Source organism: Paroedura picta, chromosome 16, assembly GCF_049243985.1.
Source record: "Paroedura picta isolate Pp20150507F chromosome 16, Ppicta_v3.0, whole genome shotgun sequence".
NCBI classification, from domain to species: Eukaryota; Metazoa; Chordata; class Lepidosauria; order Squamata; family Gekkonidae; genus Paroedura; species Paroedura picta.
Genome location: NC_135384.1, coordinates 30,920,933 through 30,947,292, shown reverse-complemented (window position 1 = coordinate 30,947,292; position 26,360 = coordinate 30,920,933). Strand labels below are relative to the sequence as shown.

Here is a 26,360-nt window from a genome sequence, read left to right as displayed (position 1 = left end):
CCAAACACGGACCCCCCCCCCCGAGTCCTCAGGGGACCCGTCCCCCAGGGGCACCAGCGGATGGTGTCGGGCCGGAAGAGCCCCCCCCCCGGTGTCTCCCCTCGAGGGCGAGCAGCATCCTTGTTCAAGGGGGAAGGGGGGGCACGAGGCCCTCCCGGAAGCCCTCCTTTCCATCCCCCCCACCGCCGCCGCCGCCGCCTGGCCCCGCCCCCAAGGCGCTTTCCCGGCGGCCGCCGCGGCCGGCCACCCCGCCCCCTCCCTGCCCCCGTCCGCCGACGTCACTGGTCCCGGGCGGCCTGGCGGGGAGGAGGAGGAGGGCCGCGTCCAGGCAGGCAGGCAGGAAGGCAGGCGGGGGAGCGGGAGCGGGGCCTAGGGGAGGGCCTCGGCGCCGGGCCTGCTTGCCTGGCTGTCCGGTCGGTCGGTCGGTCAGTGGGTGGGGGGCTCGCCTTGCCTTGCCTTGCCTTGCCCTGCCCTGCCCTGCCTTGCCCTGCCGGCGCGTCTGCCCTGGTCCCTGGCCGGGGCGCTGCGGGGCGCGCAGGATGTGGCTGAAGCTGTTCTTCCTGCTGGTGTACCTGGCGGCGCTGTTCGCGCTGGCGCGGCTGCTGGAGGCGGCGGTGTGGTACGAGAGCGGCTTCCTGGCCAGCCAGATGGTCGACCCGCTCGCCCTCAGCCTGCGCAAGCTGCGCGCCATCCTCGAGGGAAGGGGCCTCGCCCACCACCCCGCAGGGCCCGGGCCCCTCCGCGAGAGCCGCGTCCGGCAGCTCGTCCAGGACTCCGGTGAGCCGGCGGCGGGGGGGGGGAGAGAGAGCAAGGGGCACCCCCGGCCCACAGGCAGGCCGGGCAGAGAGCAGCGGGGCCCTTGGAGTGGAAATTGCCCGTATGGAGCCTGCCATGGAAACGCCGGAGGGCGGCACCCCAAGGGGGGTCAGGCAGGACCCGGTGCTTGCACAGCGGATACCTTGACCTTAACATGATATATGGAGGTAGAAGGGCAAACCAAGACTCAAGAACGTTTTTGTAAAGATGAGTCTTGTTTGTTATACTATTGGGTTCATTATCACATTTCTAGATTCCTCACTTGGTGCTTAAATGCTGTCAATAACCAGACCAATTAATTGATTGATTAACAGTACCATAATATGTGCAAAGAAATGACCCAGCTTGGTGTAGTGGTTAGGAGTGCAGACTTTTAACCTGTCAAGCTGGGCTGGATTCCCCACTCGCCAACATGCAGCCAACTGGGTGACTGTGGGCTCTCCACAGTGCTGATAAAGCTGTTCTGACCGAGCAGGAATATCAGGGCTCTCTCAGCCTCACCCACCCCACAGGGTGTCTGTTGTAGGGGGAGGAATGGGAAGGTGACTGTAAGCCACTTTGAGACTCCTTTGGGTAAAGAAAAGCAGCATATAAGAAACAACTCTTCTTCAGCAGCTGCAGAATAACAGACCTGCCAAAATCAAATAGATGACCCAGAAATCCAAAATGAAACCACTAGTTTTGGATGTACATATTCATAATGTCATTTCCCTAAAACCATCCCAACTTTCTCCAGAAACATACCCTAGTATCAGCATGTCAGGTGTGCATGTCATAATGTTTTTGTCTTGACAAAACCAGTTAAAATATATTTGCTACCTAATTCTCTGCCTTGCTATTGAGACATCCCTCATGATAGAGACTTTTTCTTGACAGATCAAACTAAACAATTAATTCAGACAACACTTAGCTAGTCTTATTATTCCCTTCAGAATATCAGGAAATTGTCCTACTATTATATTAATTATTAAAATCTGACTTGACATTTCCAGCCCTGGAGCTTAACATTTTAATATATTTCTTATATTAATTTAAGCCATTCCTACAGTATCTTGGAATGTTAAGGTTCATTGTGGTCTTTTTCAAGGTAGATTTGATTTAAATCACTAGTCGGTAAGACACAACCAAAATCATAGTTTTCTACATAAAAGTTCATTCTTGCTGGTTGTTAGAACCTTAATATCATAACTGAGATGAAGATTTCTTTTTTAGAATAACAGTTTTTCAAGGCCATTTTACAGCTATAGTCAGTAAAAAGCCACAGGGGAAGATGGTATACAAATATTATTAATATAAATAAATTAGTAACTGGTTATTATTTGAAATAGATAATTGTGAAATTGTGATGTGAACAGTGAGAAATTTAATAATTCTAGCTGGACAACTTTTCTCATTATTGGAAGTAGAACAATAATAATAATAATAATAATAATAATAATAATAATAATAACCGTTTTATATTTAAGTAAGCCTGTACCTTTAGATTAGTGGTCCCCAACCTTTTTATCACCAGGGACCGGTCAATGCTTGACAATTTTACTGAGGCCCGGGAGGGGGGTAGTCTTTTACTGAGGGATGTTGCTGCCGCCTGAACCCCTGCTCCACTTGCTTTCCTGACTTCCCACCGTTAGCTGGGGGGCCCTGCCAGCAGCAGCTGCACAGTGCCACGCCGAGGGGGAGCCCCAGTCATGGCAGCTGCTGGAGTGCACCAAAGGTGAGCTGGTGGCAGAATGGCAGGGCAGCCCCCGAGGTAGCAGCCGGGGAGGAGGATGAGGAGGAGCCGTGGCCCGGTACCGACTGATCCACGGACCGGTCCCAGTCTCCGGACCGGGGGTTGGGGACCACTGATTTAGATAACATATGTATGTTCCTCTATTTGCTTAAACATCCACGAAACAACACTTCCAAAGATCTAAAGTGTATTCTGCTCAAAGTTTCACTTTCATTTGCACAGCTTGCCTCTTCCTCTCTTCACTTAGAGCAGTGGTCCCTAACCCCCGGTCCGGGGACTGGTGCCGGTCTGTGGATCAGTTGGTACCGGGCCACGGCTGCTCTTCGTCCTCCTCTCTGGCTGCTGCCTCGGGACTGCCCTGCCACTCTGCTGCTGGCTCACCTTTGGGGTTCTCCAGCAGCCACCATGGCTGGGGCCGCCCCTCAGCAGGCAGCGGCAAGTCAGGGCCTCCGGTGGGAAAACAAGTGGAGCAGGGACTCAAGCGACGGCAAAAGACTACCCCCCCGGGGGGGGGCCTCAGTAAAATTGTCAAGCGTTGACCGGTCCCTGGTGATAAAAAGGTTGGGGACCACTGACTTAGAGCTTAACATCTCCTTATCCAGATCTATTTCACCCCAAAGAATCTTCTGTTCATTGAACAGAAGCCCTCATATGCAAATCTAGTACCTAGAATCAATACCTTGAGTGCTGGCTCTTTTTTACTGCTAAAAAGAGGCATGTTATCTCTGCAGACACAAATTCAGTTTTGAGAGCAGCATAACCAAGCATTGCTGCTGATAGAAAAATTACCCCAAGTAACACAGAAACCTCTATGAAAGCATGACATTGGGACCCATGAATAAATTAAATTCATTGATATTTTTTTTAAATTAGATGACTATACCGCTTTATGTTGCATAATTAAAAATCCTTATTTCATGATGGAAATGGAAATTGCTAAATTCTACAGCTTGATATCCCAGTCAGTGTTGTCTCCATCCTACAGAGGAAGAGAATTGTGTCCGAAAGACAATTGGTGACAAAGCCATTAGGGAAGCATAGCATCTGAACTTGTGGAACGTACTTACTACTTATAGTCAATGGTGACCTACAGCCTAATGTCCTAACATATGATTTCTGTGCTTTTTTTGATGCTCAAGTGAATTTGTAAGCACCTTAAATCTCTGGTTAAACCAATAATTTTTAGCCCTAGAATTTACGTAAAGTTTTGTGTGTAGTTTTGCTCACCTATTAAGAGGTAGCCTTTGCTTCAACCCTGGTAGTTTTTGCACCAGCTTTTTTTTACTAATGTCTTTTGTCTTTTTATACAGGAGACCTCATGGAGGGTGAACTTTATTCTGCTCTTAAGGAAGAGGAAGCTTCTGAATCGGTTTCAAGCACAAACTTCAGTGGTGAAATGCATTTTTATGAACTGGTGGAAGATACAAAGGATGGTATCTGGCTGGTACAGGTATGAAATATTTCTTTTTTTTTTTTTTTTATAATGATTTTTTTTATTTTCATAAAGATAGAAATATAGTCATCATTTGAGAATATACGACCCCACATTGACTCCACAGTGATATAAACTTTTGCCCAAAACTCTAAGAGCCATGAGTCTAAGAGCCATCCACATTTCCACTACATTAAAAAAAAAAAAAAGCCTGTTTAGATATACAAAAGAAAAGTTATTATTAATCAACTTACTTGAGAGATCGTAGACCTCACATTAACTGCTTGATACAATCTGAGAGCTATCCTAGCAGATATTTCTAGGTTTGAGTTAGATGCTTAACATTAAACATTTCTTATAGCACAGTATTAGTTTTGGCCCTGTATCAATACCCTGATAAAGGGAGAGGAAAGTAGGGCTTTGCCTTAAAGATGTACAAAGAAAAAAAATTACAAAAGGATTTCATAATTTCTCCTTATCCTTAATACAGATACATCTACAAACCATTTATACTTGGCCCATTCTAAGAGCCATCCTGACAGGTATAAGTTGAGAGCTTTGCATTTTCTACAGATCAATATGAGCTTTGGCCCTATAACAATACACCAATAAAAAAAATAATAAGAGGGGAAAGCCCCATTTTATATTTCCAACGCTAACGATTATATTACCTATATGCCTACTAAGAAAAAGAAACAAGAGAGAAAAAAGGCACTGCTTCCCCTTTTTCATAAAAATAGCAATATAGGATACAGTATATGTTGTTAATACAGAGAATAATAAGATTTCCAGGTTTAGATTAAATGCTTAACATTAAACATAGAACAATATAAGCTTTCAGTCTTCTATAGCTTCTCCTTATCCTTGGTTCTAATACATCTACAAAACAATTTTTGCTTGACCCATTCTAAGAACCATCCTCAGTGTAGGCTTTAGTCCTAGGACAATTCACTAATAGAAGAAAGAAAAAATAAGGGGGGAGAACCCCATTTTACATTTTCAGCACTAATGATTATATTACCTATATGCCTATAAAAGAAAAGAGACAAAAAAAAAAAACAAGAGCGAAAGAGACACTGCTTCCCCTTTTTCATAAAAATGGAAATATAGAATACGGTATAACATTAAACATAAAACAATATGAGCTTTCGGTCTTCTTAAGGGGGTCTCATCTCGAGGCTTGCTACATCTTGTCGTTCCCGTAAAATTATATTCTGTCCCATTGGCCTTTGGCGTAGAAAGTGCAGTTGTACTCTTTCCCGCAAAATATGCATCGATAAATCTTGAGGCCGTTGCACCTCCTGGACTCCAGTATCAATACAATTTTTTCCCCAGAGAGATCCTTTAAATCGGTTACTTTCACTGCAGATCCATATTTCTTTTGATTGATTTTTGTACACTCTTGCTTTGAGATGGCTGTATGTCTTTTTAAAAAGGGTGTCCTTATCTGGGCTGCAGAACTCCGGCATCCCATTTTCCGTCTCCAGAATTTCAGATTTCTCTTCTACTGTTAGTTTTCCACCTTGTTTAGAGCTGTCATCAGCCACTGTTATTGATCCATTATTCCTGTTAAAGACGTCTTCCTTGGCATCTTGGATCTCCTTGAAGATATGAATTTCAGATTTCTCTTCTGCTGTTGGTTTTCCACCTTGTTTAAAGCTGTCATCAGTCACTGTTATTGATCCATCATTCCTATTGAAGACTTCTTCCTTGCCATCTTGGATCTCCTTGGAGATATTTTGGATCAATCCATCTAAGAATACTTTGTAATCTTGGGTTTGTATCTCTATTAGATGAGCCAATCTTTTTAACATAGACATGATTTTGACTTAAAAAAAACCCGGCCCCAAACAATTTTACAAGTGGCCAGTAGAGGTCCTCTGTTTTATCCTCTAATGTTCCGGCACAGGCATGTGACGTATTGAAGCCGGTTAAGGCAGGGATTCTCGTACTGGCACAAAGTTCTCGTGAGATTTTCACATTCACTGCTCTTATCTCTATCTCCGAAAACCAAAACAATTACAATAAGAGGTTTTGCCAATTAATTCGAGTTGATTTGAATCCTTCTTCTGCTTAGTTAGGAGAATTAGCCTGCCTCTTAACGAGGTGGCTTCAGGCAGAGCAGAGTAAGAGGAGGGGGGAAACAAAGGGCTTTGATGCAGGAAGAGAGACGGAGAAAAAAAAAGCGAGAGATACTTGCAGTAAATGATGTTTTGGAACTCAGCCGAAGTCCTCCCCTCAGTTCAAAGCGTTCATTTGTGGTAAATCATCATGTAGGGTTGAAGCAGATACTTTAAGATTAAAGAAAGAAAAGAAAGTCCGAGGTAGAAAATGGCAGTCGTCCTCTGGACCTGGAACGCTGACAGCCTATAATCCAGGGAGATATACTCCCTAAAGGATTGGAGACGGCCCCAAGAACTTCCTGGGTAGAAAGGTGAGGTGAGGTTTGCGTACCCCTCCTCTTTTCTGCCAATTGCTTGCACAATTGACCCCTGTCAGGCTTCAGAGATAGCAGAGCAGATGCCCTGCCACCCTCTCAGGACGACATCTTTAGCCACACCTCAGGTATGAAATATTTCTTTTTGGAAGAAACACAACATATGGATTGTTTCATGTTACAACCAGTGAACTCCAGTCCTTGATCGCTAAAGAGAGTATTTGAAGTGTATTAAACATTTCAAATACTCTCTTTAGCGATCAAGGACTGGAGTTCACTGGTTGTAACATGAAACAATCCATATGTTGTGTTTCTTCCAAAAAGAGGTATGAAATATTTCTTTTTGGAAGAAACACAACATATGGATTGTTTCATGTTACAACCAGTGAACTCCAGTCCTTGATCGCTAAAGAGAGTATTTGAAATGTTTAATACACTTGATCAACACTGCACATCTGCAGCAGCAGTTCTGTACACATTGTCTGGGAAGGCTCTTCTCTTGAGCTCTAGCGGACTTTTTCCCAAGAAGACATGGCTATTATGATTGGGCTGCAAAAGTCATGACTCCAGCTTGTGTAAGTAAAGTCCATATTCACAGCGCAACGTGGATTGGGTACAGTTTTCTGCTTTCCTTTAAACTATTGGATGTTGCGATTACTCCTTCGTGTATTTACTTAGAAATCCCCTTGGCTTCACTGAGCTTACATCCAAGTCAATGTGCATAAGATTGCACTCACGCTGGCCACAAAATTCAGAGTGCTTGCTACCATTGTTACCTTGTATTATTCACACTGCATTGTTGATATTGTCTCAGTTAAATCTGGGTTTTGTCAAAATCTGTTATAATGTAGCCTTTTCTGGGTTATGGTGAGGATGGAATAGAAAAGTGTAAACTGCCATAAGCCACTTTGAGTCCCTGTTGGGAAGTAAGATGAGGTATAGGTACTGGGTTGGGGCTCAGTAGTAGAGCATCTACTAGGAATGCAGAAGGCTGTAGGTTCAATCCCTGGTATCTCCAGTTAAAGGTTCTCGCAGTAGGTGATATGAAAGGCCTCAGTTTGAGTAGACAATACTGTTCTTCCTTGACGAGAAACAAGTAAAACATATCCTGAATATATCTGCTATAATAGCTATATTCTCCTTCCCAAAACCAGTGAGTATAGAGAGACTTTGAAAATGCATACTGGAAACAAATACAATTCTAATCTTCCCAGATTTCTGTGGATGATACACTCCAAAAAGTGGCAGATAGCAACACTCTTCACCGCCTATCAACAGTGGTGCATGTTCTGTGTGCTTTTTCATTATGATCTTGTCCAAATACTCCATGAAATGTCTCTCCAGCTTCCTTGCTAAAGTCCTTCCATAAGGCCTTTAGCAGAAAAAGGGCCAACTCTCACAGTTGAAGAGGAAGAGGAGGAGGAGGAGGAGTTGGTTCTTATATGCCGCTTTTCTCTACCTGAAGGAGGCTCAAAGCAGCCTTCATTCGCCTTCCCTTTCCTCTCCCCACAACAGACACCCTGTGGGGTGGGTGAGGCTGAGAGATCCCTGATATCACTGCCCGGTCAGAACAGTTTTATCAGTGCTGTGGTGAGCCCAAGGTCACCCAGCTGGCTGCATGTGGGGGAGTGCAGAATTGAACCCAGCATGCCAGATTAGAAGTCCGCACTCCTAACCACTATACCAAACTGGCTAATCACTGTCTCGGTGTCCGTAAAGGAAGTGATGCAACCCGGCTGCTGGAATTATCTCTCTTAAGCTCATTCTCCAGCAACCTCAAAAATTATTTCTTCCATAGACAATGAGGACACATTGTCATCTTTTGTTAATTTAAATGATGATTCTCCCAAAGGCATGCACCTTTCACTTGTAGCAGTGTTCTTCTCATGCACCTAAGTTCTAACTTCTGAGCATATGGTGTACCAGGAGTCCCCTGATCTGTTCTTAACTCAAAAGCAAGTCAAAGCAATCTGTTCCCCAAAATTGGTGCATCAGGATCTAATTCAGGCATCTGATCAGTCATCAGTTTCAGATGAGGATGGTGAAATGCTACATCTGGTGTAGGAATACGGCTACAGTCATTTGGTAAACCTTCACACTTCACAAATGTTAGCAGAGGGAACCAAATCACACCTTGGAGTGGAATTGTTACTAGTGATAATATGCATGCCAGGCAGGAGAAAACTGTTTGCTTAGGACAAAAAGAGAGATTCTCCCTAATCTGCAGTCACTAGAATTCAGCTTGTGCATGTCTGGGGCACCTTAGTGCTTCTTCCCGAGAACAGCCAGCGATATAATGCTGTGATATTCATGCAGAAATGTTACAGTCCTCTTCTTCACAGAAGCAGAGGAGAGTATACAGTGCCCGTAACCCCAGAATGACTTACTTAATACACTATTCATTTGATAGCAATGTTCCTTTGGAGGGGACTAAATATGGTGGCCATTTTAAAAATGAGCAGAAGTCATGGAAATTGATAGTGCCTCTGTGTACGGAAGTTCATAAAGTGTAAATCAACTCTGCCGTTTTTTTTTTTACTTCATTCAAGAATAACTGTGCCCTGTGTTCCATGCCTTGCTCAATAGTCACTTCAGTGTTGTCCAAGATATTTCTCCAAATGAATAGAATTATTTGCTACAAATTGTACAAAAAGGTCATACCAGGGATCATGGGACCTGTAGGGGAGGAAGCCATTTGGGACAGAGGCTATAATAAGGAGGGAATTGAGCTACATTTTTTGAGAAAGCTGGCTGGATCCAACCTAATATTTATTTTCCTCCTGTTGAGATGTTAAAAAGGAATATTGTCTCTTTGTATTTTAAAAATCTTGCAACATTTAAACGTACACAACTTGTTTCTTCCTAGGAAAAACACAAATTAGGAAACAAATAGGGTTCCTTAAATTTCTGTTTGAGGATATTTTGCCACGGTTTGATCTGTTTTATCATTCTTTAAAATGCAAAATTGTTGTTGTAGAGAATGCAAATCCTAGACCAAGTCTGGTTGTGTTTGTGTTTTTATATCCTGGGCTCCCTGTAATCATGGCTTCTGCAAGGCTGAGGGGAAGTTGCTCTCAAAGGGGTAATAGCCCACCTTACATTTGAGCATAATTTCTCCCACTGGAATGCTCGAGGACCAAATAAGCCCCTTCTTCCCTGCTCCATTTGTATACTTGTTTGTGTGGACGTGTGTGAATACTGCATTGTCAGATTTCCTCCTGTGCATAATACATAGCAGAAAGGTCTGGACTTGGTGTTCTTGCTTATTGTCAGGCCTTCTGTGTTTTCAAGGGGATCTCTTCCTCTTTTGAAACATTTTTATGCAGATCCAGAGGAGTTGCTGTTTGGAGGGCAAAACAAGTGAGAAGTCACTCTGGGGCACACATTAAAGGGATCCTGACAATAGAGTTCAATTCAATAGTAGTCATAACTGTACAAAGTGTGTGTTTTTGTGAGCATAATTATGAACCACTTGAGTAACAGTTGAGATGAATATTCTTATTATATACCGTGTACTTATTATATATATATATATATATATATATATATATATATATATATATATATATATATATATATATATATATATATATATATATATATATATGTACTTATTATATACTGTGTACAAGCTGACTTTCTATGAAGTGTGCGTCAGACTCTTAAGTTTGTTTTAATATTCTTTGATACACAGGTCATCGCCAATGACAAGAGGCCTCTTATGGGAAAAGTCCACTGGGGACAAATGGTGAGGAAGGTATCAAGATTTGGTATTCGGACAGGCACTTTTAACTGCTCCAGTGACCCAAGGTATGTTCTGGAGGTTTTATGTACTTATTTTTTAAATTTGTATCTTGAAGGTATTATATAAAGCTTTACATATTCTTTCTCAGAACTGCTACCTGCAGTATTTTAAGCAGCAGCAAACAAAAAGTTAAAAAGAGACACAAGGTTAAAGCAATATCCAATCAAAAGAATCATCCAGTCCTGCCAAGTAGTTTGGGGCCAATCCCGGCTGCTGATTCTGTGATTCAGGAGAGGCTACTCTAATAAAACAATGAAGATTACTATTAGGATGTGCATGTTATCTGGAGGCCTCTAGGCACCACTTGTGCAGTCAAAAGCTTTTAGTTGGGGTCCACAGGAAAAGCAGTTGCAAACGCAATGCAGGTTATTCCAGTTCTGCATTTGAATTTTGGATTTCCTACAGTTATACAACACTTTTGTACAATTGGAATGTTATGTTTGTTCTTTTAGAGTACTGGATAAACTTTTTCTAGATTGTATAAATTATCTATCAAAAAGTGTTGCCATTACACAGTAGGTTTTTCCTCTTTTGCACAGCTACAGTACATTGTGTACCCTGTTTGTACTTTTGGGTCTTCTAAGGATTCGGCAGGTGGGTGATTGCAGTTGTAGTAATAGAACAGCAAACACTTGCATGTATACAGTTTTGGGACGGTTGTTTGTGCATTAGTTCCGCAGGGTAAGCAAAAGGGAGCTCTTCCACCAGGCATTTGGCTGAGGCCAGGCCAACCAACCAACATCTGCAGGGCCCCTGCCCCTGCCCGTCCCCTCCCCCCAGAAACCCACTAAGTCTCCTGGACCTGTTTGAGTTATGACTGTTTATGTTATGATACACTGTTATGTTATACTGTAACCCGGTTTATCAATTAATAATATTAATTTTATTATATGTATGGTTTTATGTATAGTTTCAGTTATATGTAAACCACTCCGCCTTCGAGGAGGGCAGTATAAAAATATGAATAAATAAATAAATTATGAAACCCTTGAGCAAGACACATGATAATACTTTTATTCTAAAACGTTGATTGCTTTCTTTGTAGATACTGTAGGAGGAGAGGCTGGGTAAGATCCACGCTAATTATGTCAGTTCCACAAACTACAACATCCAAAGGAAAAGTGATGCTTAAAGAATATGGTGGACAAAAAATTGAGACGGAGCATATTTTCAAATGGATAACAGCTCACACAGCTTCCCGGATCAAAACCATCTTCAAATCAGAACATTTGAAAGAGGAATGGAACAAAAGTGACCAGTATCGAGTAAAAATATACCTGTTTGCTAAGTTAGACCAGCCGCCTGCCTTCTTCTCAGCACTAAGTGTAAAGTTTACTGGGAGAGTTGAGTTTATTTTTGTAAATGTAGAAAACTGGGACAACGAGAGTCAGATGGCAGAGATGGGTGTCTATAAAATGCCCTCTTACATCCTTCGAACTCCGGAAGGCATTTACCAGTATGGGAATAACACTGGCGAATTCATTTCCCTGCATGCCATGGACTCCTTCTTGCGTTCTTTGCAGCCTGAAGTGAATGATTTGTTTGTGTTAAGTCTGGTTTTAGTTAACTTGATGGCTTGGATGGACCTGTTTATTACCCAGGGTGCCACTATAAAGCGTTTTGTTGTTCTTATAAGCACTTTGGGGACTTACAATTCACTCTTAATCATTTCTTGGCTACCAGTCTTAGGCTTTTTGCAGTTACCTTATTTAGATGGTGTCTACGAATGTAGCTTGAAACTGTTTAGGTATTCTAATACAACTGCTTTGGCATCCTGGGTGAGAGCTGATTGGATATTCTACTCGTCACACCCCGCCTTGTTTCTCAGCACTTACCTGGGCCATGGTTTGTTGATCGATTATTTTGAGAAAAAAAGGCGGCACCATAACAGTGATGAAGTCAATTCCAATAACCTAGAGTGGCTTTCAAGCCTTTGGGAGTGGTACACTAGCTATCTTTTCCACCCGATGGCATCTCTCCAGGACTTTCCCTTTGAGTCAGATTGGGATGAAGACCCAGATCTGTTCCTTGAGCACTTGGCTTTCCCTGCTTTGTGGCTCCACCCACTAATTCCAACTGATTACATTAAAAACTTGCCCGTGTGGCAATTTAAATGCCTCGGTGGCCATTCGGAGGAGGAAATGGTGGAAATCTCTCAAAGTGAAAGTGATTCGGACTGTGAATGTAAAGATGTACCCAGTAGTAGCACAGAGGTGTCTGAGGATGAGCACAGTACTCTTCCAAATCCCCGTGAAGGAGTACTTCTGCACAGTGCCAAGACCTGTTCATGTGCCAAAACCAGGTCATCCTGGGCTATGGAAGACACAGAGCCTGATTGGTCAGCTTGGCCTGCGGATACATTGCATTGTACAGAATGTGTTGTATGTCTAGAGAATTTTGAAAACAGATGTCTGCTGATGGGCTTACCATGTGGCCATGTGTTTCACGAGAACTGCATTGTTAGGTGGTTGGTTGGGGGGCAGCATTGCTGTCCAGTGTGTAGGTGGGCCACTTATAAGAAGAAGAAGCCATACATGAATCCTCATGCTTTGTCAAATCACAACCCATCTTAGCTGTGTGACCTTCCCATACATTTCCTGCTTGCCTTCTACATGTTAGTCAGACAGACTTGTGGTTTGAAGTTTTAGTTTAAATGTTAGTATGGTAAATTAAAATAAACATGACGCTAACCTTGATGACTGACTCACTTGGTTGCCTTGTATGTTGAAACAATACTTATTGTACAATGACACTTCACTTCTCAACATTCTGAAGTACAAAAGTTAGCATTATTTGGGGTTGTTTTCCCTTTTTTTTTTTTTGCAAGTATATTCCAGAAAATGCTCAACAGGAGATAAACTAATTCTATTGTAAAATAATTATTTTGTTTAAATGTTTCTTTTGGTCTCTTCAGCCCATTTCCTGTTGAATAATGTATTGTCTGTGAGAATACATCTAAAAACAAATCTATGAAAATAAATTATTTTAAAAGAAGACTTATCAATTTCTCACATTACTCATTCCTAAAAGCTTTGTGCTTCAATGTGTGCTTCATTCAGAAGCTGTAGCTGTGTTTATATCTTCCTCTGTCACCGGGGATGTTGAAATGGCTTGTGGGTTCTTAGATCCAAGCCCATTGGTCTTCCTGAAATTGCTCTGTAAAGTGTACATTGTTTGTTATCATCATAAGCTACATTTCAAGATTAATGTCTGTCTGGCCTACTTAGGTGCCTCAAAGAATCAGTACCTCTAATTCTCAGTATGGCTCCACCTGTCTTCTTAAATCCAGACATGAGGCAACCACAACAGTGTAGAGGGTGTGCAAAAACAAACAAAACAAAAAAAAACCCAGACTGAATGTATTGAACCCTGAAAATATTGGTGTTTCCTGATATTCTCAAATCCCAGTACTCACTGGTATGGTATTTGGATATAATAAATACTTAGGAATGCTGAATTTTATTTATTTTGTTCCATTATAGGCAGTTGTCCTCCCAGGCTGTTATGAAGAATTGATCCGGAGATATCTGCAGCTCAGGAAATCGGGATCCAATTCTATGAACCCAACAGAAAGGTGCTCCTGTTGTCCATTCTTTCCAATGGGGAAAAGGCATTTAAACTTTAAGGGGGAAGGTGATCCATTTGCAAGCCATGGCAGTTGTGGAAATAAACTCTGAAGGCTTTTAAAGGGCTTGCAATCCCTTTAAGTGCCTTCTCCAAGCTGAGGGTTGAGTCTGAAGTCATTCATCAGCTTGCACTTGGAAGCTCACACCCTGAATAAATCTTTGTTGGTCTTAAAGGTGCTACTGGACTCTAATTCAGCCTTTGAGAAAGTGATACAGTCATTCAGAATATGGTTGGCAAGCATAGCTGTGTGCACACACCCAACATTGGCTATTGGAGGGGGCAGGTTGACATGATTATATATGGTCCTATCACCTGATAAACGTTTAACAAATGTCACAAAGGTGTCCTGCCAGGTGTATTACCACCTTCGTCAGGGAAAGCTTCTAGTGCCCTACCTATCTTCAGAGCAACTAGCCATGGTGCTCCATAAGACGGTCACCTCTAGAATTGACTTCTATAACTGTTGTTTCTGACGTGGAAATTGCACCTGGTGCAAAATGAAGCTGCTAGGGCCTTCACAGGAACACCTTGGAGAGCCCATATCCAGCCAGCGCTGAGGCAGTTGCATTGGTTGCCTGTTGAAGCCAGGATCAGGTTAAGGTTCTGTCTTTGAACTTTAAGGCCCTTTGCCCTCTGGGACGCACGTATCTCAAGGACTGCCAGTTGCTCTATGCTCTGTGGGACCCAACGTACTGGTTGTCCCTGGCCCCCGGGGGGTTTGCCTGGCCTCAACCAGGGCCAGGACCTTTTCAGTCCTGGCCCCAACCTGGTGGGATGAGCTCCCGGAAGAGCATTCCGCAGGGCTTGCAAGACGGGGAAGATCCGATGCCCGCCTGCGCCCTCCCCGCAAGGGAAGCTGCGGCCATCGGGCGAGATCGTGGCTGGCGGATCCCTTGGCGCCCCGAGGTGCGGCCGCTACTGGAAGTGCAGAGGGGAGACTGTTTTGCTGCCGGGATTTTATTGGGGATATTGTGTTCATGTGAGGTTTTTATCATGTGAACCGCCACGTGACGGCTTGCCGTGAATGGCGGGATACAAATCCAATATAATGACATCAATATATCAAACACTTAACTCCCACCCATTCGGGAAACGCGCGCAGGGCGGGGGGGTTAGGGCGAGCAGCCGTCCTTGCAGGGCTGGCCGAGAGGCGCGTGGCGCTCCGGGACGGGCTCCACCATAGAGAAGCCGCCGCCTAGGCCGCCTCGGCCCACGGCCGCTTCCGCTCGCTCGCTCGCTCGCTCACCTCCTCCCCCTCCCCGGAGCGCACGCGCAGAGGGACTTCCGCGTTCTCCGCGTCTCGCTGGTCCGGCCGGGGGGGCGTACGGGAAGCGGGGAGGGACAGCGCGGGCGCCGTTGCGGCGAGGCGATGGGCCTCTTCGGCAAGAGCCAGGAGAAGCCGCCCAAGGAGCTGGTGAGCTCCCTCCCCGGGCGCCGGGCCCGCCCCCTCCCTGCACGCGGGGCTGCGGGAGGGGGAGGGGTGCGGCGCCCCCGGAGAGTTGGTTTCCGCTGCGCCAGCCGGGGGGCCCCGCCGCCGCCGCCGCCTTCTCATGCCTCCCCCCACCCCCTTTTAGGTCAACGAGTGGTCGCTGAAGATGCGGAAGGAGATGAGAGTGATTGACAGGCAGATCAGAGGTTGGTATCGGCCCCCTCCCTGAAATGCATGCACAGTAACCCTGCTTCCGTTTTATCCACACAGCACCCCTGCGAGGTAGGCCGGACTGGCACAACGTCACGCAGGGAACATCTTGTCCCCGAAGGGGTTGGGCTCCCTGCCTGCCCGGTCAGGCCACAGTTGCATGAGGGCAGACAGACCTTACTTAGTAGAGATTGGCTTCATGCCTAATATGGCTTGCTTGTGCCCCTCTTATAGCCCATCAAAATATGGAGCCTGTGTAGTGTGGCTGCTGTGGATCCATAGCCAGTTGGCGGTGGCGGAGCGTTCAGCTCTTCTGGGGGTATCGGCAGGGAAGCGGTCTCTCAGATACACTGGGCCCAGACCGCGCATGGCCTTAAAGGTGATTGCCAAAACCTTAAGCTTAATCCGGAATTCAACTGGGAGCCAACCAAGTTCTTGGAATACCAGCCAGATATGAGATCTCCATGAGACTCTCTTAGTGAGAATCCTGGCCGTGGCATTCTGCACCAGTAGTTTCCGGATCAAGGATAAGGGTAGGCCTGCATAGAGCAAGTTGCAGAAGTCCAGTCTGGAGGTGATCATCACATGGATCATTGTGGCTAGGTGCTCTGGTTCCAGGTAGGGCACTAGTAGTTTGGCTTGGCAGAGGTGGTAGAATACCAGCCTTGCTATCTTTGTGACCTGGGCTTCCATTGTAAGGGAAGCATCCAGGATCACACCCAGGTTCCTGGCAGAGTGAGTCGCTAGGAGCTGCATACCATCCAGGGTGGGCAGGCGCGCTTCCTCCCATGGTCCCTTCCTACCCAAACACAGGGCCTCTGTCTTTGCAGGGTTGAGCTTCAGACGACTACTTGATCCATTTTGTCACTGCTTCCAGGCATCTGGCTAAAGATTCTGGGGGGGGGGGGAGTCAAGGCAGTCATCCATCAGGAGGAAGAGCTGGGTGCCATCTGTATATTGTCAATGTGCTGGTCTGATTTCGTCTGAAGAAGTTTTTCTTATTCTTTTATTATTTATATTTATTTCTGATTCTACAAGTTATGTTACATTTCCAACTTTCTGGTCATGAGAGTTTGGCTTAGGATGCTGTAGAAATTCTTTGCGCACTTCTTTTAATTTCTCTTGTGCAAGCCTCTTTGAAATGAAACTTATTTATTTAGCAATTTATACATCATCCTTCCTTGGGAGATGGCTCAGGACGGTCTCCAACATTTTAGTAAAAGTACAATTTATCAATAATTTAACTTAAGCTAAATGTTAAAAGAGCCTCTTGTGGCGCAGAGTGGTAATGCAGCAGACATGCTGTCTGAAGCTCTGCCCATGAATTCAATCCCAGTAGCCAGCTCAAGGTTGACTCAGCCTTCCAAACTTCTGAGGTCGGTAAAATGAGTACCCAGCTTGCTGGGGGGCAAACGGTAATGACTGGGCAAGGTACTGGCAAACCACCCCGTACTGAGTCTGCCATAAAAATGCTGGAGGGCGTCACCCCAAGGGTCAGACATGACCCAGTGCTTGCACAGGGGATACCTTTACCTTTACCTAAATGTTAAAAACAATCATGCCAGCTGATTAGCCAATTAATTCATTCTTTAATTTCAGCATTTAATTTCAGGTTTCAGAGAGGTAGGTGAGGCTGAGAGAGCCCTGATATTACTGCTCGGTCAGAACAGCTTTCTCAGTGCTGTGGTGAGCCCATGGTCACCCAGCTGGCTGCATGTGGGGGAAGGTGGAATCAAACCCAGCTAGACAGATTAGAAGTTGGTGCTCCTAACCACTATACGAAGCTGGCTCCTGAGATGCTGTTTTGGGGTGCAGTTGTTCTCAAATTAAAGATACACTCTCACTTTTGTAGGCTAAATGAAACTTCCTGGTTGGTAGAGAATATGGCAGAGGGAATTCCTGGACCTTGCAGAATTCTCCAAATAAGGAATTGAAGATTTAGGGCAGAGGCTGTGGTTCTGGTTACTTAACTGGGACGTGGGACATCCAGTGTAGTATCCTGTGAGGAAATAGCTTTTAGCTGGAAGTGTCAAGATGAACTTTGATTAGTGGAGTCCTGACCTGGATAACCCAGGCAAGCCTGATCTCGTCTGATTTCAGAAACTAAGCAGGATTGACCCTGGTTCGTATTTGGATGGGAGACTTCCAAAGCAACACTACTGGGGGGGTGGGGGGGCACTGGCAAACCATCTCCAGACACCCCTTGCCTGGCTGCCAGACAGTCCTAGGATCTCCTGGCTACATGACACACACAGGTCATTCAACCAGTCAATAGTGGAGCCATTCTGATGAATGGTCTGGTAGTCTCCAGTGTGAGTACGGGTTGGGCTTCTCTAGTGCTATTCCTCTTTTTCTGAGAGTGTGAGGAGATCAGGGCAGGATGATGTCCAACTCTGCCACTTCTGTGTGGGATTTCAGTCTTTGTTCTGAAGATTGTGTGGAGCTATGTATGTTGGGCTCCATGGAACAGCAAATGGCTGGTCTTGGAGCTATGGTGCATCTATGGCTTCATGGCACCAGCCAACTCGGGTGGTTACTGGTCTTGGTGATGTTGCGGCTGGATTTTGAGAATTTGGGTGATGGGTCAAGGAAAGCCTCACAAGAGCTGAAGCTATCCCTCTGTGCTGTTTGCATTTTCTCTCAAAACTAGATATTCAGCGAGAAGAAGAAAAGGTAAAAAGATCAATCAAAGATGCTGCCAAAAAGGGTCAAAAAGATGTTTGTGTGGTCCTGGCGAAGGAGATGATCCGTTCACGGAAGGCAGTGAGCAAGCTGCATGCCTCCAAAGCACACATGAACTCTGTCCTGATGGGGATGAAGAATCAGCTGGGTAAGGAGGATGCGGAGCCCTTGGGTGGGGCTTCTCTGCCTGGTCCTGTTCTGTGGGTTCCAGGTGCCTTACATCTATAAAATCCCAGTACAGAGAAGCAAGGTATAATCACGTGCAACATCTAATATATTGATTTGAAAGCATTTTTGCTAGTACAGATTGGGCTCTAGCTTTTTCTCCTTCCGTGGTCTTTTCTTTCTGTAGGTATAATGCAGCAATGGAACTTGGATAAATGCAGCAATGGATAAAATGTGCTTGCCTTGAGCTATGGTTAGTGATCTCGTTATTGCCCAGCACATTTTCAATGATGGTGCCTCGCAGCTGGTGTCTGAGCCACAAAACCCTAAATTTGAAAGGACTGTTGCTTGAAGAGACAACAGGAGACTTGAATTCGGGTTCCAGTTCTGACCTGTCCTGGGTCACTGAGGCCTGGCTGGGCACAGCAGGAGAAGTTGATTTTTCTCAGTTCTGTCCAGTCTCTGCTCAGCGATCAGAGAGAGGAAATTGCATGTAGTTAGCTCAACAGACCATGACAAGTAGTAGAAATTTTATTACAGTTTGCACCAGACATACAACAGAGGAAATTATACAATGCATCTGAGATAAAACATGATGTTAAAATACAAAAATATATGTATATATTATTAAAAGTAACTTTAAAACTTGATGGTAAAATGTATAGTGGATTTTTAAAACTAGAGCAGAAATAGTTTTGAGCCTGAAACAAAATCCTCATATTTCATTTTTCATGGCGGACCCCACCAGCTCCACGAACTCTACATACCATTTAACAAAATTTAGCAACAGGTTTAGTGATTTGGGGGGATTAATCAGACAGTAATTTATTGATAATGTCTGTGTTATGTGTTACAGTTCGTCCTAACTTTTGCTTTACAAAGGGATGGATGAACTCAGCTCGGGCCTCGGCATAGAAAGGACAGTACAGAAAAACGTGTTCAAGATCTTCTACCTGGCCAGAATTACAGGGGCATGTTCTCTCAGAGAAGGGGATCCTTTTATACCTCCCTTCCAATATAGCTGAGGGTAGTGCCATTCACCTAGCCAGGGTAAAGGCTCATGGGCAGAGCTTCAGACAGCATGTCTGCTGCCTTACCACTCTGCGCCACAAGAGGCTCTTGTGAGGATTAGTAGAGGAGATTAAATTAGGTGAGCTGCTTTGGGTTTCAGTTGCAGAGAAAGGCAGGGCATGAAGGAAGGAAATGCAGCTGGAAACAAGTGGCCGATGAAAGGTGGTTCGGCAAGTGGCTGGGAAGGAGAAAAGGAAGAGTGTGTGTGTGTGTGTGGGGGGGGGAGGCAGAGGGGCCACCGGGAGGAGGGAAAGTGGAAATATGAGGAAATCTTTCTCTCTCTGTTCATATCCCACATTCCCCCTGATCAGTTGGACTCAAAGTAGTAGGGTGTTTTTGAATTGTCTTGATGTGCTCTTTATAGTAATCTTATTTTCATTTGAAGGCATCCTGAAAGTTCATTTTGACGTACAGCATAGGTATCCCTTTCTACTGCCAGTGAGTTAGATATGTTTAAATTAATAAAATTCATTGGGAATAAGTCTATTCACAGATAAAGAGAATCTCTGTTTCTGGAGGCAATAAAGGGGATTCCTGCTTGCAGACATCTCAGAGGCCCTGGGCCATGTACAGAAATCGAATGCTTAGATGCCCCTTTTGTCAGATCTGTTATGTGTCTTTTCAAAAGTGGAAAGGGAAACTCCATGTTTAAAATGTTCATGTTGCCTTTGTAAGCTTACAAAGTAAGGGGGGGGGGAATAGAGAGCTTGTGATTTTGGGTTTCTTAGCCTACTTCTTATGAAATCAATTAGAAAATCTGAACGGGGAGCAAACAGTGCCCTGAACTTCTGAAGTTGATTTTTCATGGATATGAGCTTGACTTGAAGGGCTACCGTGGCTTCTCTTTGCAGCTGTCCTTAGAGTGGCCGGATCCTTACAGAAGAGCACGGAAGTCATGAAGGCCATGCAGAACTTAGTAAAAATACCTGAAATTCAGGCGACAATGAGGGAGTTGTCCAAAGAAATGATGAAGGTGAGTGTAGCAGCTTCTTAGTTCTTCTAAGACAATCTTAACACAGCCCGCAGCGCCATGGGCGCCGTGGACTAAATAAAGCCGTAAGGGCTTAGTGGGAGGAGTTAGGGCGGGCTCTGTCTGGGATGAGGAAGGGTGCTGATTGGCCCCTTCCTCCGGACAGACCATTGGCCTGGCCGATTCCCGCCCTGCCCTTGCCGGTAGCCTGACGCGGCAAGAGGCGCAAAGCGCCTCTCGCCACGTCAGGCCGCCGGCCAAGGGAGCCCCCAGCAGTCGCGCGGAGCACCCCACCATACTGGCTCTCAGAGTTAGCCATCAGAGTTAGTCACAATGCCAGTCCAAAGTCCAAATACTGGTTAATCCAAACTTGTGGCTTCTATTCTGAGGGGAAATCCAAGAGTTCTAGAACACAGACAAGTGAACCAGTTCAGAATACAAGCTGCAAGGTCAGAGACTCACAGGCACTTTGCTGCCATGAAGCCACCCCCTTGTGGGCTGATTTGAGCCTCATACTCAACACCTGCCAGCTGCCTCAGCCCTGCTTTGGCAGCCACTCATCTGTGTTGCTGATGTGGAGCTGGTGCTGTGCGGCCCACCTGTGCCGTCTGTCTTGCAGTTCCCTTCTCCTCTGCTTTTGAGGCTCTGATGGCTGCAGAGGTGAACTGGCCGGCAGATGGCTCTCTGTTGCCAGCTCAGGGTTGGGGGGCCCTTGTACTGGTGTTTGGCTGCAGCTCTATTTCTGGCTGTGAAGAGACTGCCTCCTCCTTCAGTATCTCTCACTGGCTGGCTCTAGGTCAGGCCTGCTGGCTGCCTCGTCCTCAGAGAGTCCTTTGCACCACTTGGCTCTGCTGGAGCTAGCTGGTCTATGACAGTAATCTGGAAGCAGACTATAGCTGCGGGGCTGTACCTGCTTCAGAGCATCTCCTCTGCTTGTAGTGCTCTCTTTTCTGTGTTAGTTGAAGCTGCTTACACATCCCCTCCTTTTTCCCTTTTCTGTGGGGCTCTTGTCACTAGCAAGTGGGCACCCACAAGGACCTGCAGGAGGTATCTCACTTCTGCTTTCCTGTAAGCTTCCACTGCCGCCCCCCCTTTGTCTTAGGGTTGCCAGCCTCCACGTGGGGGATAAAGATCTTCTGGTATCACAACAGACGTCACAACTACAGAGCTCAGCCCCTGCTCAGGTTGCCAGACAGAGGTTGGGAAAACCCTGGGGATTAGGTGGTGGAGTCTTGGGAGGGAAGCAACCTCAGTAGGGCCCAGTGACATAGTCTGCCCTCTAAAGTAGCCATCTTCTCCTGGGGAACAGATCTTTGTTGTTGGGAGACCAGTGGTAAATCCAGGGGCTCTCCAGCTTTAGGTTTCAGTTTTAGAGTTCCCCTGGAAGAAATGGCTGCCTTAGAGGATGGTGTTTACGACATAGCACCCCTCTGCGAGCCCCCCCATTCTCCCCCTCCCCCCAATTTCTGGGAATTTCTCACCCACTTTCACTTTTCTTGACCGTCCCCACATCATCTCCCAGCCTCATTGTCTCTTCCTCAGCCTCCCCTTTAGCTTCCTCCAGTCTTAGCTACAGTTATTATTATCTTTTTACCTCCTGCCTTTCTCCACAGTGGGGACCAAGCGGTTTACAGCATTCTTTTTATCCTCACAGCAACCCTGTGAGGTAGGTTGGGCTGAATTACCCAGTGAGCTACCACAGCAAACTGGGGATTCATACTTGGGCCTCACAGGCCCTCCTGTGAAACCCTGACCAGCACATTATACTGCCTTTCATGGGGCACCTGCTGCTGAACAGTAGCAAGCAGCCAGGCCTTGTTAACTCATGCAAGCCTGGTGCTTTCAAGTCACCCAGAGGTTGCTTCCAGGCTGAGGGCTGCCAGCCTCCAGGTGAGACCTGAATTACAACTGGAGAAATTCCTCCCCACCCCCAACAGTGACTGATTTGGAGGGTGGACTCTGTGGCCTTCCCACTCCTCAGACTCTACCACAAACCCTCCTGGAATGTCTCAACCTACAGCTGACAACTCTGGGCTCAGACGTGGCCAAAAGGAGTCCTGCCCTCTGCCTTTTAGTGATGGAACCCATCCTGGAGTACTCCTTTTTATCATGTTTGCATTTTTAAAAAGCTACCCAGTGTATTTTTTGGAAAAAAAACTCCACATTTTCCTGCAAATCAAGTTTGTGGAAATATCTGTCTTGCCCATTTACAGTTCAGTCACCAGATTTAAATATCCAAAGATTAGACTTTGCAAATAATTGGAGCATTCCAAGCTAAGGCTGAGAAAGAGGCCAGATTTCAAACAACACTATTGTCCTGTGTTTATGAAATCTCTGGTCCGATAGCATCTTCATCTTAATTCCTTTAGGCGGGTATTATAGAAGAGATGCTGGAAGACACTTTTGAAAGCATGGAAGACCAAGAGGAGATGGAAGAGGAGGCAGAGATGGAAGTTGATAAAATTTTGTTTGAAATTACAGCTGGTGAGTATGAGAAGACGCCTGTGTGCAAATGTGTACACTGGCATATGGGTTTTGTTTCTTAGTGTCTTCTCTAGTTCTCTCCTTCCTGGCAGTGCTGTTTCTCTATTAGACTTGAGTCTTCCAGGTAATGCTGTGTCAGTGAGAACACCAGGTGTGCTGGAAGCTGTCCGGGGTCTTTGGGGAGAATCTGACTGGGAAGGATGTCCTGGAGCACATAGGACTTCTGTTAGATCTGTAATTTTGATTTCTTCTTCTGTTAATTTGTTGCTGTAGAATGGAGAGGGGGCTTTATATTACCATACAAAAAATCACGAGAAAGTGTCATTCAGAGGAGGCAGAGCTAGAAAAAGTTGCCTGCATGGCACACTGCTGATTTTACTGATTTCAGAGGTACCTCAAAGAGCTCTACGCTCTGCTACCACCAACCGGCGAATGGTCCCTGGTCCTAAAGATGCCCGCCTGGCCTCGACCAGAGCCAGAGCATTCTCTGTCCTGGCCCCCACCTGGTGGAATGAGCTCCCAGAGAACAGGGTCCTGACGGAGCTAAAACAGTTCCGCAGGGCCTGCAAAAAGGAGCTCTTCTGCCAGGCATTTGGCTGAGACCAGGCATAACCAACAGTGTCTGAAGGGCCCCTGCTCCCTCCCTCCCAGAACTCCATCAGTGCGCTCTGGACAATTGCACTGTTTGCATTGTTTGCACTGTTACAGCTATCAGTTATTAGTATTATTGTTACAGTTATTTATAGAAGAAGAAGAGTTGGTTCTTATATGCCACTTTTCTCTACCCGAAGGAGGCTCAAAGCGGCTTACAGTCGCCTTCCCATTCCTCTCCCTACAACAGACACCCTGTGGGGTGGGTGAGGCTGAGAGAGCCCTGATATCACTGCTCGGTCAGAACAGTTTTATCAGTGCCGTGGCGAGCCCAAGGTCACCCAGCTGGTTGCATGTGGGGGAGCACAGAATCGAACCTAGCATGCCAGATTAGAAGTCCGCACTCCTAACCACTACACCAAACTGGCTCTATGTAATGGATTGTTTCGTATTGTTTATATGTTTTATGAAAACCGCCCTGAGCCTCTGGGGAGGGCGGTATATAAATATGATGAATAAATAACTAAATAATAAATACTTAAGACCATCTCATTTCCTCTTGGTTGTATCCTACCACTTGGTTAGTTGCTACCCTCTTTCTACCCCTCCACCTACCTATATGTAAGGCTTGAGGAATTCTCTTTCAATGCTTCTGAGGAAGTGTGCATGCACACAAAAACTTTTACCCAGAATTCAACTTTGTTGATCTTAAAGGTGCCCCTGGACTCAAACTTTGTTCTGTTGCTTCAGACCAACATGGTGACCCACCTGAATCCAGCATTTTGCATAGAGGAGATTTTTGACTGAGACCAGGAGGTGACCACAGCTCCTTAAGCACTATAGGCCTGGCTGCATTAAGGAAGGAAATCCCTGGGCCCAGAAAATGGTCTCCTCTGTTGGCCCGTTACAGATCTCTTTCTTGGGCAGTGTGCTGGAGGGATCCATATTATCTTCATCTACTTTAGCATGAGTTTTGATCTTGTGCTTTGGATGATCTATTTGAAGATATATCAGATTTCTGCCGGACCTCTCAACGGTTTACCCTCAGTCCTAAATGCTTTTCCGGAGGTGTGGTGCTCCCTCAGTGGTTCTGTCTGTGTCTGATGGGCTAGTTCCAGAGATCAGGATGGGACCCTGGAACAAATAATGTTTTGTTGAAGCTGATCCAGTATCACATAAGAGGCTGCGATAAAATTAACTGTTTATTTTAAGCAATTAAACTGAAAGTTTGCACAACAGCAGGATTCTAGGTTAACCTTTTACTGCTTCTTTTCAGTTGTTGATCTTTTGCCTTTTTTTCTTTTCAGGAGCCTTAGGTAAAGCACCTGGTAAAGTTACTGATGCCCTTCCAGAACATGAGCCTGAAGGGGCGACAGCAGCCATTGATGATGATGAAGAAGAAGAAGATATTGAAGCCATGCAGTCACGGTTAGCTACTCTCCGTAGCTAAGAGTAGAACTCCTGTACAGTTTGATGCATTTTGCCATGGGCTGTTCAGTTATGCCTTTACAATGTAAAACTTCACACTAAAGATTTTCCTGTATATATCTTTATATATGGAATGCAAGTGGTGTATGTGTGTATATTCTAAACAAAATGCACTTTTGAATCTATACTGTTTCTTAAAAATTACTTCTATGGGCTGAGACAGCCAGAATAGCATTGTGCACATTTCTGAAGTAATACGACTGGAGCTTAATAAACAGCTTTGAGCATTTTACTGCCAGGAGATGGTTTGATTACATTTACCAGTTCCTACAAACTTGCTCTACCAAATGCTATTGAAATAACACACAGTAAATTCTGTATAGTCAGTCAGGCAGTCCCTCAGATTTGCTGAGCTGAGACTGCGGATAGCTTTGAAGGTTAACACCAACATCTTGAGCCAGGTCCGGAATTCAACTGGGAGCCAGTGCAATTGCTTCAGGGCTGGCCGAATATGAACCCCCAAGATGTTCTTGGAGTCCTCTGGCTGCTGCAGTCTGGACCAATTGCAATGTCCAGACCAAAGTCAAGGGCAAGCCCACGTAAAGTGAGTTACAAAAGTGTAGTCTGGATATGACCATTGTGTGGATCACTGTGGTCAAGTGTTCTGGGGTCAGGTAAGGTGCTAGCAGCTTTGCCTGGCGAAGATGGAAAAATGCCAGTTGAGCGACCTTTGTGATCTGTGCCTCCATAATATAGCCCGTTTGGTTCACAGAGTTCTTGTCACATCCAGGTGCTAATCCCAATGGCTGCTCTGAACGAGAGTCACATTTGTTTAGTGATCTATCCCTTTTCTTCAGCAAGAAGAAAGGTAAAAGCAGCTGTGCTCACACCTGGTGCCATAGCTAGGAATGGGGCAGCCCCATCAATTGCAATATCTTTACAATTCTTTTTATTACACTTGCGTATCACCTCCCGTCACGGCGTAGGACTGGGTTCCTCCTCCCCAAGGCTGATTGGGGGGTGGGGGGGGGCGCCTCCAAGGTGTCCTTTCCCTGTGATCCTAGTCGGCTGTGTGGCTGGCGGGCTGTGCTTGAGGCCCACCTGTGCCTGGGACAGGGGCTGCCCCAAGATGAGCAGCTCCTCCCTGACTTTTCTCCCCTCTTGGGCCCCTCTTGTGCTGCGGGCTCCTCTGCTTGTCTTTCCCAGGAGGAGGGGTCGAGCCCTTCTCTGGACCAGGCCTCGGGCCTGCTGGGCTTGTGTCCTGGGCCGGGTACCTATGCCCCCCCCCCCTCCAAGCAAGGGCTCTGCCTTTCGGACTTCCTGCCGGGAGGCACAAGCGGCCTGTCCGGGGAGGGCGGGGCCACCGCAGCCGCCCCCTCCCCCTCCCCCCGCAACCGGCCCTGCCCGGGCGCGCGGCAGAGCCCAGTGCGGGTGCCAGGCTCCCGCCGGGAGGCCCTCCAGGCTGCACAGAGGGACGGAGG

The 26,360-nt window shown here is 45.9% G+C and overlaps 2 protein-coding genes and 1 long non-coding RNA gene across 4 annotated transcripts; 2 read left to right on the top strand and 1 right to left on the bottom strand.

The window, feature by feature from the left end:
• Nucleotides 1–88: 88 nt before the first annotated feature.
• RNF103 (ring finger protein 103) lies at nucleotides 89–13,216 on the top strand. Its single transcript, XM_077315548.1, has 4 exons — nucleotides 89–777; nucleotides 3,859–3,998; nucleotides 10,112–10,227; nucleotides 11,268–13,216. Exons 1-4 carry the CDS (start codon nucleotides 540–542, stop codon nucleotides 12,793–12,795), a joined length of 2,022 nt encoding a protein of 673 aa, XP_077171663.1. The 5' UTR covers nucleotides 89–539; the 3' UTR covers nucleotides 12,796–13,216.
• A 1,875-nt stretch (nucleotides 13,217–15,091) lies between these two features.
• CHMP3 (charged multivesicular body protein 3) lies at nucleotides 15,092–25,171 on the top strand. 2 transcript variants are annotated; one of them, XM_077315562.1, is made up of 6 exons: nucleotides 15,093–15,263; nucleotides 15,424–15,484; nucleotides 18,139–18,318; nucleotides 20,258–20,379; nucleotides 22,746–22,860; nucleotides 24,759–25,171. In XM_077315562.1, the coding sequence occupies exons 1-6, from the start codon at nucleotides 15,219–15,221 to the stop codon at nucleotides 24,899–24,901; spliced, it is 666 nt and encodes a 221-aa protein (XP_077171677.1). In that variant the 5' UTR covers nucleotides 15,093–15,218; the 3' UTR covers nucleotides 24,902–25,171. The 2 variants fall into 2 exon arrangements, with proteins under 2 accessions (XP_077171678.1, XP_077171677.1); XM_077315563.1 differs by lacking the exon at nucleotides 18,139–18,318 and having other exon boundaries at nucleotides 15,092–15,263.
• On the bottom strand, nucleotides 22,846–26,354 carry LOC143826684 (uncharacterized). Its single transcript, XR_013227098.1, has 3 exons — nucleotides 25,849–26,354; nucleotides 24,220–24,585; nucleotides 22,846–23,127 (listed from the first exon to the last, which is right to left on the bottom strand). It is a non-coding gene; the product is annotated as an uncharacterized LOC143826684 (long non-coding RNA).
• Between the last annotated feature and the right edge of the window lie 6 nt (nucleotides 26,355–26,360).

Excerpts from the sequence above, each read along its gene's own strand:
- RNF103 (XM_077315548.1), top strand. The coding sequence starts at position 540 with ATGTGGCTGAAGCTGTTCTTCCTGCTGGTGTACCTGGCGGCGCTGTTC. Across the intron at positions 3,999-10,111 it reads ATGGTATCTGGCTGGTACAG|GTCATCGCCAATGACAAGAG; the intron begins GTATGAAATATT and ends TTTGATACACAG. Across the intron at positions 10,228-11,267 it reads AACTGCTCCAGTGACCCAAG|ATACTGTAGGAGGAGAGGCT; the intron begins GTATGTTCTGGA and ends CTTTCTTTGTAG.
- CHMP3 (XM_077315562.1), top strand. The coding sequence starts at position 15,219 with ATGGGCCTCTTCGGCAAGAGCCAGGAGAAGCCGCCCAAGGAGCTG. Across the intron at positions 18,319-20,257 it reads GGGGATGAAGAATCAGCTGG|CTGTCCTTAGAGTGGCCGGA; the intron begins GTAAGGAGGATG and ends TTCTCTTTGCAG. Across the intron at positions 20,380-22,745 it reads TGTCCAAAGAAATGATGAAG|GCGGGTATTATAGAAGAGAT; the intron begins GTGAGTGTAGCA and ends TAATTCCTTTAG.